At 53.8% G+C, this 13,351-nt stretch overlaps 1 protein-coding gene across 1 annotated transcript in view; it reads right to left on the bottom strand.

Annotated features, from left to right (window-relative positions):
* Nucleotides 1-10,892, bottom strand: part of LOC308489775 (uncharacterized protein C16orf74) — a 30,152-nt gene extending 19,260 nt beyond the window's left edge. Inside the window, exons 1-2 of the mRNA XM_081031370.1 lie at nt 10,683-10,892; nt 1,564-1,609 (exon numbers count right to left, since the gene is read on the bottom strand). Coding sequence (XP_080887496.1) covers nt 1,564-1,591 — 28 coding nt within the window. The 5' untranslated portion in view covers nt 1,592-1,609; nt 10,683-10,892. The remainder of the gene's footprint in view (nt 1-1,563; nt 1,610-10,682) is intronic.
* Nucleotides 10,893-13,351: the final 2,459 nt, after the last annotated feature.

Genomic DNA, 13,351 nt, shown 5'->3' on the forward strand with positions numbered 1-13,351 from the left:
CTACAACATGGATGGCCCTTGAAGACATTTTACTGAGTAAAATAAGCCGGTCACAAAAGGACAAATACTGTCCGATTTCACTTATGGAAGGTTCTCTAGAGGAGTGAAATCCATAGAGACAGAAAGTAGAATGGCGGCTGCCAGGGGCTGGGGAAGGGGAATAGGGAGATGTTAGTGTTAGTGTTTCATGGGGACAGTTTCAGTTTGGGAAGATGAAAAAGTTCTGGAGATGGATGGTGGTGCTGGTTGCACATTGTGAATGTACTTAATGCCACAGAATTGTACATTTAAAGATAGTTCAAACGGTAAATTTTATGTTTTGTGTATTTTACCACAATAAAAAACAAAAGAAGAAGCTTGTCCTGACCACCTACTCTGCAAGGCACCGGGGAGACAGACCCACAGGGAAGTCTAAGGAAGAGAGTCCTAGAGCTCTAAGGTCTGGTCTTTGGACCCAACTGCTGGACCTCCACCTACCATGGGTGGTTACTCAACACTTCCCTCAATTCCTTGGTGGGCTCAGCCTGGAGCTTCAGAGGGACCCACCTCTAGAGGGATATAGGTTGTCTATGTCTCTCCAGCATCCCATCCCCACCTGGCAAACAACATCCTGATTTTCTCCAGCAGAACTGCTGCTCCCCACTTGTATGCAGTCTTGGAGGAGCAGTCCATCGAGATGCCGCACCCTCCAGTGAGGGGCAGGCACAAGCCCTGAGCTGGACAAATCAGATGCTCTCCTGGAGTTCATTCATCCCAGCTGTGGGACCTGAAAGATGGTCCTTCATCCTGGCCTGACCTTCCCATGCCTCCTGACTTCCTGTGGTGGGGGGATGGAGCCAGGGGCAGGCCTCAGACATCCAGGAGGAGAGTCAGGGTTGGTGAGCATGCTGCATGAGGGCGAGGGGCCATCCAGGGCGACTCCCAGATTTCAGGGTGGGGAGATGTGCAGTGGGAGGATTTGTCATGAAACAATGGGCCTTGAGGGGAGGCCTCTGTATAGGCCATATTGGTCTGGGTCATCCAGATGCTAGATAGAAAGGTCTAGAGCACAGGACAGAGATGTGGGCTGACTCTGCCAACACCCCCAACAGCGTACAGTGATTCTGTGTCCTTCTAGAACATTCTCCCTCTGGCCTTTCTCCTCTCCCAGCCCGCCTTCCCTAGGCCCCGGCAGGCTGGACCTCCTATCTTGGTGATAACAGGCGGGGTGGAGAGCAAACACACCGAGCGTGCCTGGCACCTACGTATGGACCTCTTACTCCCTTACTCTCCGCAGCCTGGGATTAATCCCTCCGAGGGGGAAACTGAGACCCAAGGGACGCTGTGACTTTCCCACATCACTCAGCTTCCAGTGAAAGGGGAAGCCTGGAGGGGCCCTCCGAGTCAGAGCAAACATTTATAGGCGCCTACTGTGTACAGGTGCTGCCTTAAGTCGGGGAGTGCCCCCCCTCTCCAGGGTAGCAACATTAGGGTCTCAGGGTCTACGCTCCCACCCTCTCCAGCCTCATTCCTTCCTCTCCCCCCTCCCCCTAAGAGCTGGTGGGGGAGAGCCACTCGCCTTACCTTTCAGACAGGACAGCTTAAGCCCCATGTTGGCGCCTCTGTGGGCCTGCGGAGAGAGGAGAGGCTTGTTTGTATTGGCCACGTGTGGCCAGGCCCCCACCCCCGGGCCCTGATGGGTGCACAACAGGAAGCAGTGGGGAGAGAAACCACGGCCTCCAGGTCCCGGTGCCTGCTGACTACATCTGGGCTGCATTTGCTCAAAGCTGAGTCTGTGCTGGCGGAAAAAACTTTCAGGCGCCTCAAAGCTAAATATACTGGAGGCCGGCTGCGGTCGACGGGTAAAGTGAAGGTGAGGGCGTGGTCGGGGGCTGACGAAGCGGAACCCACACCATTTGGCCTTTCCTTTTAGGGACCAGTGGCTGACTTCACCATGTGAAGACCCTCAGGCCAGGCTGCGGGGGGGGGGTTGCCCCCTTTTTAAAGTGCTGATTCTTTGGCGATCTAACAGAGTAAGGTAGAAGGGGTGCAGAGTCCCCAGTCTGTAGGGGTTAAAATGGTCTCAGCCAGTGTTCCCACGACCTTCCTGCAATGGGATGTATCCTTAGCGTTCTGAGTAGTCAAGGAATAAAATCGAGGCAGCAGCTGATGGGGCTTGAGCATCAGCCTGCTCTTGACACTATCCTCAGCAACAACCCTGTGGGGTGCTATTACTGTCCCCATTTTACAGATGTGGAGATCAAGGCTCACAGAGGTGGCATTGCCTGTCAGCTTACTATGAGTGGAGCTGGGCATTCACCAGACTCACAGCTGGGGCCCACCCCACAAGGGCTTTTGAGGCTCTGCAGGTCTTCCTGGGAAGGGGAGGCTCTTGTTTCCACTTTGGAGGGCTCCCTGAGTCTTTGAGTCTTTGAGAGGCTGATGGAGGGGAGCTCAACCCCTCATCCATGTGCTGTACTAATGAGGGGAGAGAGGTGGAAAGTGGCTATGAGAGTGCCCCAGCCCTGCCCTCTGAAATGCACGGTCTGCTTCTCCTACGGGGAGGCTGGGATCTAAGGCAGGTGACCTCTATGGGCAACTCTGGCTTTGCCAACCATTCTTGGATGCTCCCCACCCTTCCTGCCTCCCTTATTCCCTGGGGTCAGACCTCCCAACCTCTCAACCCCATCCACATTCCCCATACATTCCTCAGCCTGGCATCTGATGTCAAAAAGGAACCCACACAGGTAGATACAAGGCTAAATGGGGTGCCACACCTGAATCTAGACGAGTGGGGGAGACAGACAAGCCAACTGGCCCTGACAGCGGCATATGAGCCCAGGGGAAGCAGTGTGAGGCCAGGAGGACAGAGGAGGGCTCCTGCCCTACGTGGGAGGTCTGGGGACCATGTTCTTAAAGATAGGCAGGAGCGAGCCAAGCAGGGAACAGCCTTTCAGGCCCCAGGAATAGAATGTGCAAACATCCAGAGGACAAGAAGGGCGTGGTCCCTGGGAGGAACCAGAGGGTGGGAGGTTGTGGCAGGAATAGGACTTGGAGAGGTAAAGATGAGCTAGACCTTGGGGACTTCAGGGTTCCAGGTTATTCTGAGGGCACCGAGCAACAAGTCTGCACTCTAGAAGGCTGTGCAGGCTGGGGGCCAGCTAGGAAACACCAGGGTTCCCCAGGTCTTCACCACACGGGCTGTACTGCTGGACCAATAACCTCAGCTACCCGGGAGCTTGTTAGCAATGCAGCATCTCAGGCCCACCCAGACACACTGAGCCAGAATCAGTATTTCAACAAGGCTCCCTGGGATCTGTGAACTCGTTAACGTCAGAGAAGCTCTACTCTGGGCCAGAAATGGTGGAGCATAAACTTCAAAGATGGTGGGGCAGTGGGAGGGAGAAGCAGCTGAAGTCCAGGTGACACACAGGCTTGGGAGATGGTGGGAACCTAGGAGGGGCCCGTTTGGAGGAGGGGCCAGGATAAAGGCTTTAATTTTAGTTAGGTTGGATTTGTGGGGTGGGTAGGAGGTGGACTGGAGACATGCACTAGGAGATAGATTGCGGGTGGGGGGGGACTGAGGAAGAGGGGAAAAAGTGGGGAAGAGAGCATGAGCAAGTAAGAAAGAGGAAGCTACTGAGAGAGGACAGGAGAGAGAGACAGACAGACACTCATGGGAACAGACAGGACAGCTCTGTATTAGGTTGGTGCAAAAGTCATTATGGTTTAAACGGTTAAAAATAATTGCAAAAACTGCAATGACTTTTGCACCAACCTAATATAAAAGGAAGCGTTCCCACATAGGAGCCGGCCCTGGAGCAGGAGCTCTCTAAGCTAGGACCAGAGCCTGGCTCGGCCACGTGGCTGTAGGCAGATTCCTTAACCACCCTAGACTTCACTTTCATCATCTTTAAAGTGGGGATGATGCATTCACAGCCTCATCAAGTAGCCACAAGGACTGAATGTTGGGAGGTGATGGCTGTAAAAGGGCTTCACTCTGTGCTGGGCACACAGTAGAAATCAAAGAAAGAAGCATCGGCTGCTATTCTTTAGGACGGCGATGGAGGGAAGGGAGGTAGCGGTCTCCAGCGGGGCCTTTTCCCCAGGGCTTTGCTCCTCAGACTGTGTTTAGGACCAGCAGGGAGCTTGTGAGAAGTGCAGGCTCTCAGGCCCCACCCCACCTATAGGATCAGGAGCTACATTTCGACAAGACCCAGGGGATGCGCGTTACCGATGGAGAAGCACTCAGCACTGCATCTTCCCAGCACAACAGAATTGCCTGGGTACTTTTATAAAATACCAATGCTTGGGTCCCACCCCAAAAATTCCAGGGTAATTGGCCTGGGGTGTGGCCTGGCACTGGGATTTTTTAAAAGCTCCCCAAGAGATTCTAATGTGCAGAATGAGGAGTTAAGGAGAGTGTATCTTTCCTCAGGTGAAGAGGAGGGGCTGGGGCTGGAGAAAAAGAGAGCCCAAGACCAGGCCTATGGGAACAGCGGGCGCCTTTTTGATCATTCACTGTGTGCCCAGCACGGGGCAGAACCCCTTGACAGAGATTCATGATCTGTTTGTCCTCACAACAGCCCAGTGAGGTTGAGACCATTCCCATCCCCATTTCACAGATGAGGAAACTGAGGTCCAGAGAGGTTAGTTAACTTGCACAGATCATATGGGCAGCAAGAGGCAGGGTCAGGATTCAAACCTAACACTTTGGACTCAAGAGCCCATGCTTTCCAACACAGAGCTTTTGGGTGGGTGGCGGCACTTTACGTCTGTCTCTCTCCCCCACCCTCTCCAGGCTGGGTCTCCAGCCCCGTGGGACCCTGTAGCCCTGATCATCAACAAACACAGGACCCCACCCCCCATGGCTACTGTAACAAAGACACTTAACATCACAGCCCTACACACACCCTGTGCATAGCACACTCCAATTTTATAGTCTATTCTCTTCTCTTCCTTGTTAAGTTTGGTCACAGTCCACCCAAGAGATTTTATAACACACCCCATCCCAGGGTCTGAATAACGATTTATGCTGAAGCCCTCACAGATGAAGCGAGGTCAGGACTTTGCTGTAAAATACTCCAGAAGAAAACCAACAAGAGTGGTGCTGGCACAGGGCAGATATACAATAAGGGCAGGTGGCTGCTGTCTGCTGTGGAAGCTGGGAGATGGGAGTTCATTACATACTTGTGTGTTTGAAGAATAATAAAACAGTCAAAGGAAAGACAACTGTCTACCAGATGACAGGATGAGGCCAGTGTTCCGTTTTCTGATTTTGATCACTGTGCCGTGTTCTGTAAAAGGGTCCTTACTTTTAGGAAACACACACTGAAGGATTTGGGGTCAAGGTCATCATTTCTGCAACTTAATATTCCAAGAGTTCAGCCAGAAAATCATCACATGCTCACGTATGTACAGAGAAAGCCGATGAAGCAAATGGGGCTAAATGATCGTATCTGGTGCAGGATGTACAGGAACGCTCCATGTTCTTGCAACTATTTCTGTAAGTCAGCTTCAGACGATTTCAAGAGAAGTAGACGAAGGAAAGAGAAGCAGCCAGAGAGAGAGCAACTCGATAGATGACCTCTCCTCTGTGCCCAACAGCACAGCCTCCCAGCAATCACGCACAGGGTGCGGTTTTATACATCAGATCCAGTTTTCCTAGAACCTCTCCAATATGGTTGGAGGTGTGTTCCAAGGACCAGGCCTCTGGCCCAGGGAAGGCTCGGTGTTATGCTGTGCCAGGACCACCACCTCCCAGAAGGGCTGTGCTCAATTGACAGGTTTTGTCCCCAAAGCTGTCTTGTAACTTTAAAAATACCTATCTCAAAACACTCAGGGAAAGAAGGGAAGAAAGAGGGAAGAAGGGAGGGAGGAAAGGAGGAAGGAAGAAAACCAAACAAGAAGATGAGGACCCAGGAAATGGCCCCAGCCTGGATTCCGGGGACACTAGGGGACAAGAAGCGGTACTAGGGTCAGGCAAATGTCCCATTAAGGGGTCATATCTATGTGTAGCATAGACATGTCTATTTCAGGTTTCTGAAATTCCCAAATGGAGAGTTGACACAAACCAACTTTTCTTATCGCAACAAACATTGCTATAACGCTGTCACTGGGCTTCTCCTCCTCTCAAGGACAAAACGAAGGCCGTGATCTGAGGAGTGGCTGAGAGAAGTAAGGAAGAACCAGAAATATGCAGGAGCTGTGTGACCTTAGGCAAGTCATTTCCCTCTCTGTGTCTGAGGTGCTGAAGTTCTGCCGCCCAGGCTCAGTGTTCTCACCTGTAGAGCAGACGTCCTACCCCCAGCTTTTGGGACAGGGCCTGGGACACTCATCCTACCATCACTGTTGTCACGGTCACTGCGGTAATGTCACTACCGAATACTCCTGTGAGGGCACTGCATCAGAAGATCTTCCAGGGGCACCCTCGCAATATGGTCCCTGATCTGATCTATGGTGTGGCCTGGGGTATCGGGAGGAAGCGCCCCCAGGGGTGATTTACTTGGGAGCGTGGACAGGCCTCATTCACTCCCCTCCCTTTGTGATCGGGGCTGCCAGGCGGAGGGCCAGCCCGGAGAGGACCCCCCCTGTAAATGGGCTGTGATGTTTGGAAAGCAGGGGTGAAAGCTTGATTCTCCATCTTTCTGGATGGAAGCCAGGCAGACACCCAACTGAGAAGAGCGGGGCTACTCTTCGCTTCAACTTCGTCATTATGACAATAACAGATGACAGGTACTAAGTGAATGCTTTCAAGAAGCCAAGTCCTGGGCCGAGTTCCTTATCGACATGACTCCACCGAACCCTAACAACACCCTCTGAGAGAAACGTCACTGTAGTCCCCTTGTACAGATGAGGGAATGGAGCTCGGAGGGCTCAGGGGCTAGTAAGCCACAGCTCTGGGAGGCTGATCCTCAAAGCCCGCCGTTCTCACCGCACACGTCCTTCTCCACGCCACGGTTCTGCACTGCTTGAAGTTGTTACAAAGACACCCAGGTTTGTAATTAGAAAATAAGATCGAATGGGAGGGGGCCCCTTCGCTTGGCAAGCCGGTAGGCGCACAGTCAGGTCCATGAGCACTGTTAGTTTAGGTATGAATTCCTCTCTCTTTCACACATTTTCAGGAGTGTGAAAAACCTCCCTTTCATATTGAGTTGGGCTCTGTTTGTGTTCCCTTCAAAATATCAGATTGTTAATTATTTGCACAATAGCTTGAAGGAGAACAGGTTCTTTCTTGCACCCGGGCATAAAAATGTCTCTCCCGCCAAAGGGCCACCAAGATCCTCTCTGGTGACAGAGAAGGACCATGATAAAAACTTCCTTCCCCCTAGGGGTGCACGCCTCCTCTGAGCAGTGGTGAGACAGATGGATATCTGTTGCTTTGCACACCACACAGCCCTTTCTAAAACCATGAACATCTCCAGGGGGAAAGGACACACTTGGCCGAGTTGTCTGTTACGGTTTTTACGGCAGCCTTGAAGATAGGAGTCGAAAACTACTCGCCCACAGCCGTGAGTGCTTGCCAGCTCACGGCTGGAAGGTTTTCAATGCAAAAAGTAAACTCGTATGGTCTCTGCACAAAGTAAAAAGTAATTCAGATGTATCAGTGCCTGCGAGAGACACAAAAACCACTCACTGGCTGGGGGGACCCTGCTTTCAGAATTCTGGTGCAAGGTCTGCTGGTTCCCTTCCATTACTCCTTTCATGGATCATACATGTTGGTCTCCAGAGCGTGACACAAACCTTTCCGGAGTGAATCATAAATCTAGAGCTGGAAGTGGCTGTAGGTAAAAGGCTGCCAGATAAAAGACAGGATGCCCAATTATTGCATGGGACATACTCATACTGAAAATTAGTCATCCTTTATCTGCAATTCAAATGTATCTGAGCGTTCTGTGTTTTTATTTGCTACATCTGGCAACCCGATGCAGAGGTTGTCTTATTTCTAATACCTGGGTTTCCCAGATGAGGCTATGGAGGCCCCGAGAGGGAAAGTGAAAGGCAGGGTCAGGCTAGGAGTCTGATCTTGGTCTCTTTACAGCCACCTCCCAGATGAAATCAAAACAACCCCTTGGAGGTCATGACTCACCATGGCACCTCACCTTACTTCCTTAACAAAGACCTCATTTGAGGACCAAGGATGGGGCGGGAGTGAAGAATCACAGCTGAGGAATTTGACAGTTTGACTAGGTGGGTGGACCCACCAAACTAGATGGAATGGGGTTCCACTCCCTGCTGGGGCAGTCTGGGCAAGCTGTCTCGCTCTCAGAGCCTATTTCCCTCCTGCAAACAGGAAAGAAGGTACTCAGGGGCTGACCATGCCCGGCTCCCAGGAGGCACACAGCAAATCTTGGTTTTCTTCCTTCTTTAGAAAAGGCATTTTCTTCTTGCCACAGGATTAGAATTCCTGCAATTCCAGCCAAAGGGACTGTGCAGGAAACAGATGCTACAAGCGTTAACATGTCTCCCATCCTGGTACACAGAGGGCAAACAGGGGCATCTCCCTGGCTTGAGCCTACAGACCTGCAGAAGGCTGTGAGCTCCTCTTGGGAGGCAGGGCAGCTGCAGGGTGCACTGGGACTCACCAACAGGAAGTGAAAAAAGATGGGGATGGGGTAGGAGCAGGGTGCCCACCGAAATCCCCACCTGCTTCTCTGTCACCAGGCAGGGCTCTGGCCTCCCACTGATTGGCCAGGTGACTTGGAGCAAACTGCTTGCCCACTGCTCCTCTCCGCCTCCCGTATGACCAAGCTCAATGCTTACACTTTGTGCACCTTTCTAAGGTACCTGTCCATAGAAATGGTCATTTAAAAATAAGGGGTATGCTATTAGAAGTCAAGTTAATGGTTAATTAACCACCCGGGCTTAATTTAAAAGCATGTAATTGTTTTTACCGCAGCCTTGAAGATAGGAGTCACAAACTACCAGCCCACACCAGTGAGTGCTTGCCAGCTCAGCCCCTGCAAAGATGAAAGTAAACTAATGTGTTCTTTGCACCAGATAAAAAGTAACTACAATGTGGCAGTGCCTGTGGAAGACGCAGAAGGCCCCACTGGCTCAAGGGGAGACGTGGCTGGGAGGGATAAATGGCTGGGAGGGATAAAAGAGGGTTCCTTGATTTGGGGGTTCCCTGATGTGTACATATTACTGTGTGCATATATCTTAAAAATCTTTTAATGGGCGCCGGGGGTGGGGGGGTTGTACTTGGTGGTCTCAGAGGCCTGGTCTAGCCTCTGCTATATTCAAGAGGAATTCACTGTGAGGACTAGGGCTTTAAGGCCTGGACTTGCCACTGTGCCTGTGACCTTAGGTCATTTTACCTTTGCAAGCCTCTGTGTCCTCATCTGTAAAATGGGGATGTAACAGTATTGGGTCAGAGGAATGCAAAGAGAAAATGCGGGTGATTGGCACCAGCACGTAGTGCAGGGTCTGGCACACGAAACATTAAACATTAAATATCATCGCTCTCGTGTCCACTGAGGGGAGTTTCCATTTGAGGTCTCCAGACTTGAGCTAAACCTGGGACTCAGGGACCCCACCAGCAGGGGAAGGGCTTCCAGGGATAGGAGATTAGGAGGCAGAGCTTTCATCCTCCTTGGAGCTGGTGGAGGGATTAAGTCTTTCCTTAAATACACGGCCTCCCTCCCGTCCAGAAGAAGGAGTACCTAGGGGTGGGAACACAGAACCCAAGGTAGGTGTGGCCTGGACAGGTTAGAGGGTGCTTTCTAGAGTTAATCCAGCCCCAAACAGGGGCTTCCCGAGGACTTCTGTGAGCTGGACAGGAAACCCCAGAACCTGCCAATCCAGGAATGCCTTTGAGCCTCAGTCTCCTGATTTGTAAAATGGGATATTTGTTCCCCAAAGGCTGCACTACCTTCTAAGCGTCTTCTCCTGGCTGCCTTTCAACTCCTTTTCCTCCCTCTTCCTCAGTGATTCAGGCGTGCTCGGCCTGCACACTTTTCTCTCCATTCTATCAAGCCTAACAGCCAGGGGCCGTCTGAGAGAAGGCCCTACTGCCGGGTACCCCGACCTCCACGCGTCCCAGTGGAGCTGCGGGTCCCCCTCTTTGTAAAGGACGCCTCCCCTCAGTTCCGCTGAGCTCAGCGGGCCAGGAGAAGTCGCGCGTGCGTTCACACTGATCGCCCTTTGCGGTTGCAAACCTGCTTTGATGCCCTGGGAGCGAAGGGGGCCCCTAAGTGAGGCGGTTCATAAATAATATATTTTTAAATACTCGATAGAGGGGAAATGGTTCCTCTCGATGCCTCCTGCCCCCACCCCGGCCGGGCTCCTGTCCAGCTTTGAAGAATGGCGGTCTGCTCCCTCCCCAAGGAACTCGTGACAGCGCAGAGTATCAGGTGGAGAGTCGGGGGCCAGAGGTCCCACGCGCAGGGACACACCCCTACCCGCCGGGTGCAAGTTACAACATGGCCAGAGAGGGCCCAACTTTCCCCAAACCTGGGTCTCCGCAGAAAAGTCCGCGAGAAGTTGGGGGGACGCCCGGGCCCGTGAGGGACCCCTCCCGCCTCTGCGCGCCCCTCCCCTCCCCGGAGCGCGCCCCTCCCGCCGCGGGAGCTTGCGGGGCGTGGACGCCGCTGCTCCGGGCTGCGGCTCCCGGGAAGAGCACCTTCTTGTGGAAGGGGTGGAGTGGGGTGGGCTGGGCATCGCGGTCCAGGCACCGGGGGCGCGTGGCGGGGGACACTCACCGCTTCCTGGTGGGCTCACTGCGGAGCCGCGCCCCGGGCGCACAGGGCCCTCCCGGGCGCAGGCGGCGGCGGCGGCAGCCGGACTCTGGGGGCCGTGGCGACGAGCCTGCAGGAGAGAGCAGCGGGGGTCATGGCCCGGGCCGGGCAGCGCGCTGGGGCCGCTCCGCCCCGGCCGGCGCTCCGTGCCACCGCCGCGCGCGCTCGCCTCCCGCTGCCCCGGCCCCGGCCCCCGGGGCGGCGCTGACTGCAGCCCCGCCCTGCCCGCAGGCGCCGGATGGCACCCGCCGGGAGCCGGGAGCCGGGAGCCGGGGCGGTGCGGGGGCGGAGCAGGGCCCTCCCGCCGCCCTTCTGGGGAGAGTGCCCGGGGCGCGCCCGGCCCCGCGCCGCCGGCCTTCCATCGACCACCTCAGTTTCCTCTTCCCCGGCCCGGGAGGGACCTGGGGAAAGTTTGGGCCGCGGTCCAGGGCGGCGGGGGGCTCTCCCCCGCGCGCCCATCCCCGAGCCTGGGTGCCAAGCTCCCTGGAGCTGTGCATCGCAGCCCTGGGTGATGAAAAGAAGGACCACCCATGCTTGAGTGCGCCCCCCTGCCTGGCTGCATAGAAGGGAGGCAAGACGTCCCCCATCTCGCCATCACCAGCCCCACACCCCTACATTGGGCCTTGGGGTCACGTAAGCAGTGCGCCCCTTCCCCATCTTGTCGCTAGAGCTGTGGGGCTTTAGGTGCTCCTCGGGATCAAAATGCGGCTTCCCTGTGTTAGGGTCTTGCCCTTCCGCTCTCTGCACGTGCTTTCACACCCCACTTCTGTGCGGGGAACATGGGGGTGCAGGCCAAGTGGGGGTGTTAGGACTTGTCTCTTGACCTTTGGACAGGTTTCGGGGTTTTGATACCTCCTAGCGGGGAGCAATTCCCCAGACCCCTTGGTGTGGGTGCAGGGGCTTTTATCCGTATGGGTTTCTTAGGAGGCGGCTCCCACTGTGAGGCGGCCTCTGCAGGCAGTATCCAGCTTGCCTGGAGGAACAAAAGCGATCCCCTACCACGTGTTTTTCCTGTCATTGTCACAAGCCTGTTGTACCAGCTCCATCTTACAAGCACCAGGTCTCCACACCAGGTGTTCTGCGTCCTTCTGGAGAATTAGAAGTGGAAACTGAGTCACACAGCAGGACAGTGACATTCCTTTGGTGAATGCAGTCAAGAACTGAGTTGCAGGAAGTAGAGTCAGCATCCTAGCTGTGCTCTCCCTTTGAATCATCCCTAAACACGTTGCAATCTCTTTGTTCCCCTGCCCATATCAAGTCCAGAGACACAGGCAGAAAATGTATCATGTCCTCCCTGAAGAGACGGACAGAAGGGGGTGGGGATAGAGGCAGGATGTTCCTTCCATCTGTCCCCACTCCCAACTCTTGGAGAGAAAGTGGGTTACTGAGAGTCCTGTGTCTTTTCGTCTCCTCTAAAAGTGGCAACAGAGGTGTGGGAGAAGACCCTGGGGATGGTAGGCACAGCCATCCCCATTCTTGTTCCAGAAGGGTGGAGAAGGACCTGAGAAGCCTTGAGCAGGATGAATGCTGGGCTCTGGTTGTGAGATCAGCCCATCTCTGTGCCCCGGTTTCCACAAGGACAAATAGGGATTCATTCATTTCTACAAAAGGTTTTGAGCATCTCCTCTGTGCTAGCAACTGGGGTACCACAGTGAGCAGGATACCTATGCATGCGCCCTGATGTCACCACCTGCTCAGAACAGCCCTTTGAGGGACAGACAGTTATTCTCTCCATTTTCCAGGAGTGGGACTTGTGGCGCAGGGAAGTCACAGGTCACCCAGGCCATTAGTGGTACATTTTGATATGTACCATCCTCTCTACTCCTGGGCTCTCCTGCCTCAAGCCAAGAGAGGAGCTGCCCATCTCAGGGGAGTTGGGCCCAATCCTAACCTGGCGGGGAGGGGAGACTAGGCACTAATGAGAGGAGACCCAGCAGGATTCTTTTTGTCAACTACATGGGGTTGAGATAAGGAATGGAAAGAATGCAGTTTAATTTGCTTTCCCTTCACCCACCCTCCCTCCCCACCCCACCCCCCACCCCTTCAGACCGGTGGGGCTTGTGCTTCAGTATGAGAATGTCTCAATGCTGTTTGGGGCTGGATCCTTCTCTGTCCTGGGCACTATAGGATGTCGAGCAGCGTCCCTGGCCTCAAACCACCAGATGCTGGTAGCATTAACCACTTCCCCAAGTTGTGACAACCAAAAACATCTCCAGACTTTGCCACACGTCCCTTTGGGGGCACAATCGCTCCTGCCAGTTGAGAATTCCTATGTATGTTCCAGTGGTTCCCAGCCGTGGCAGCATGCCAGGATCACTGGGGCGAGCTAAACACATAAATAAATAAAAATGAATAAAGCGAACTCCAGGCCCAGCTCACCCCCAGGATTCTGACCTAATTGGTCCCGGTAGGGCCCAGGCATGGGTGTTTTGTGAAAGCTCCCAGGTGATAGGCAGCTACCACGGAGAACCTCGAAGCTAGTCAGAGCACACTTGCAAGACTAGAAACTGAAGAGACAAATCAATCAAATGCAGTACGTGAAACCTGTATGGATCTCGATTTGGACAAACCGACTACAAAGAGATACTTCTGAGATAACAGCAGAAAATTGAACACACTCTGGGTATTAGATA

Source organism: Rhinolophus hipposideros (assembly GCF_964194185.1).
Source record: "Rhinolophus hipposideros genome assembly, chromosome: 21".
Classification (NCBI taxonomy): domain Eukaryota; kingdom Metazoa; phylum Chordata; class Mammalia; order Chiroptera; family Rhinolophidae; genus Rhinolophus; species Rhinolophus hipposideros.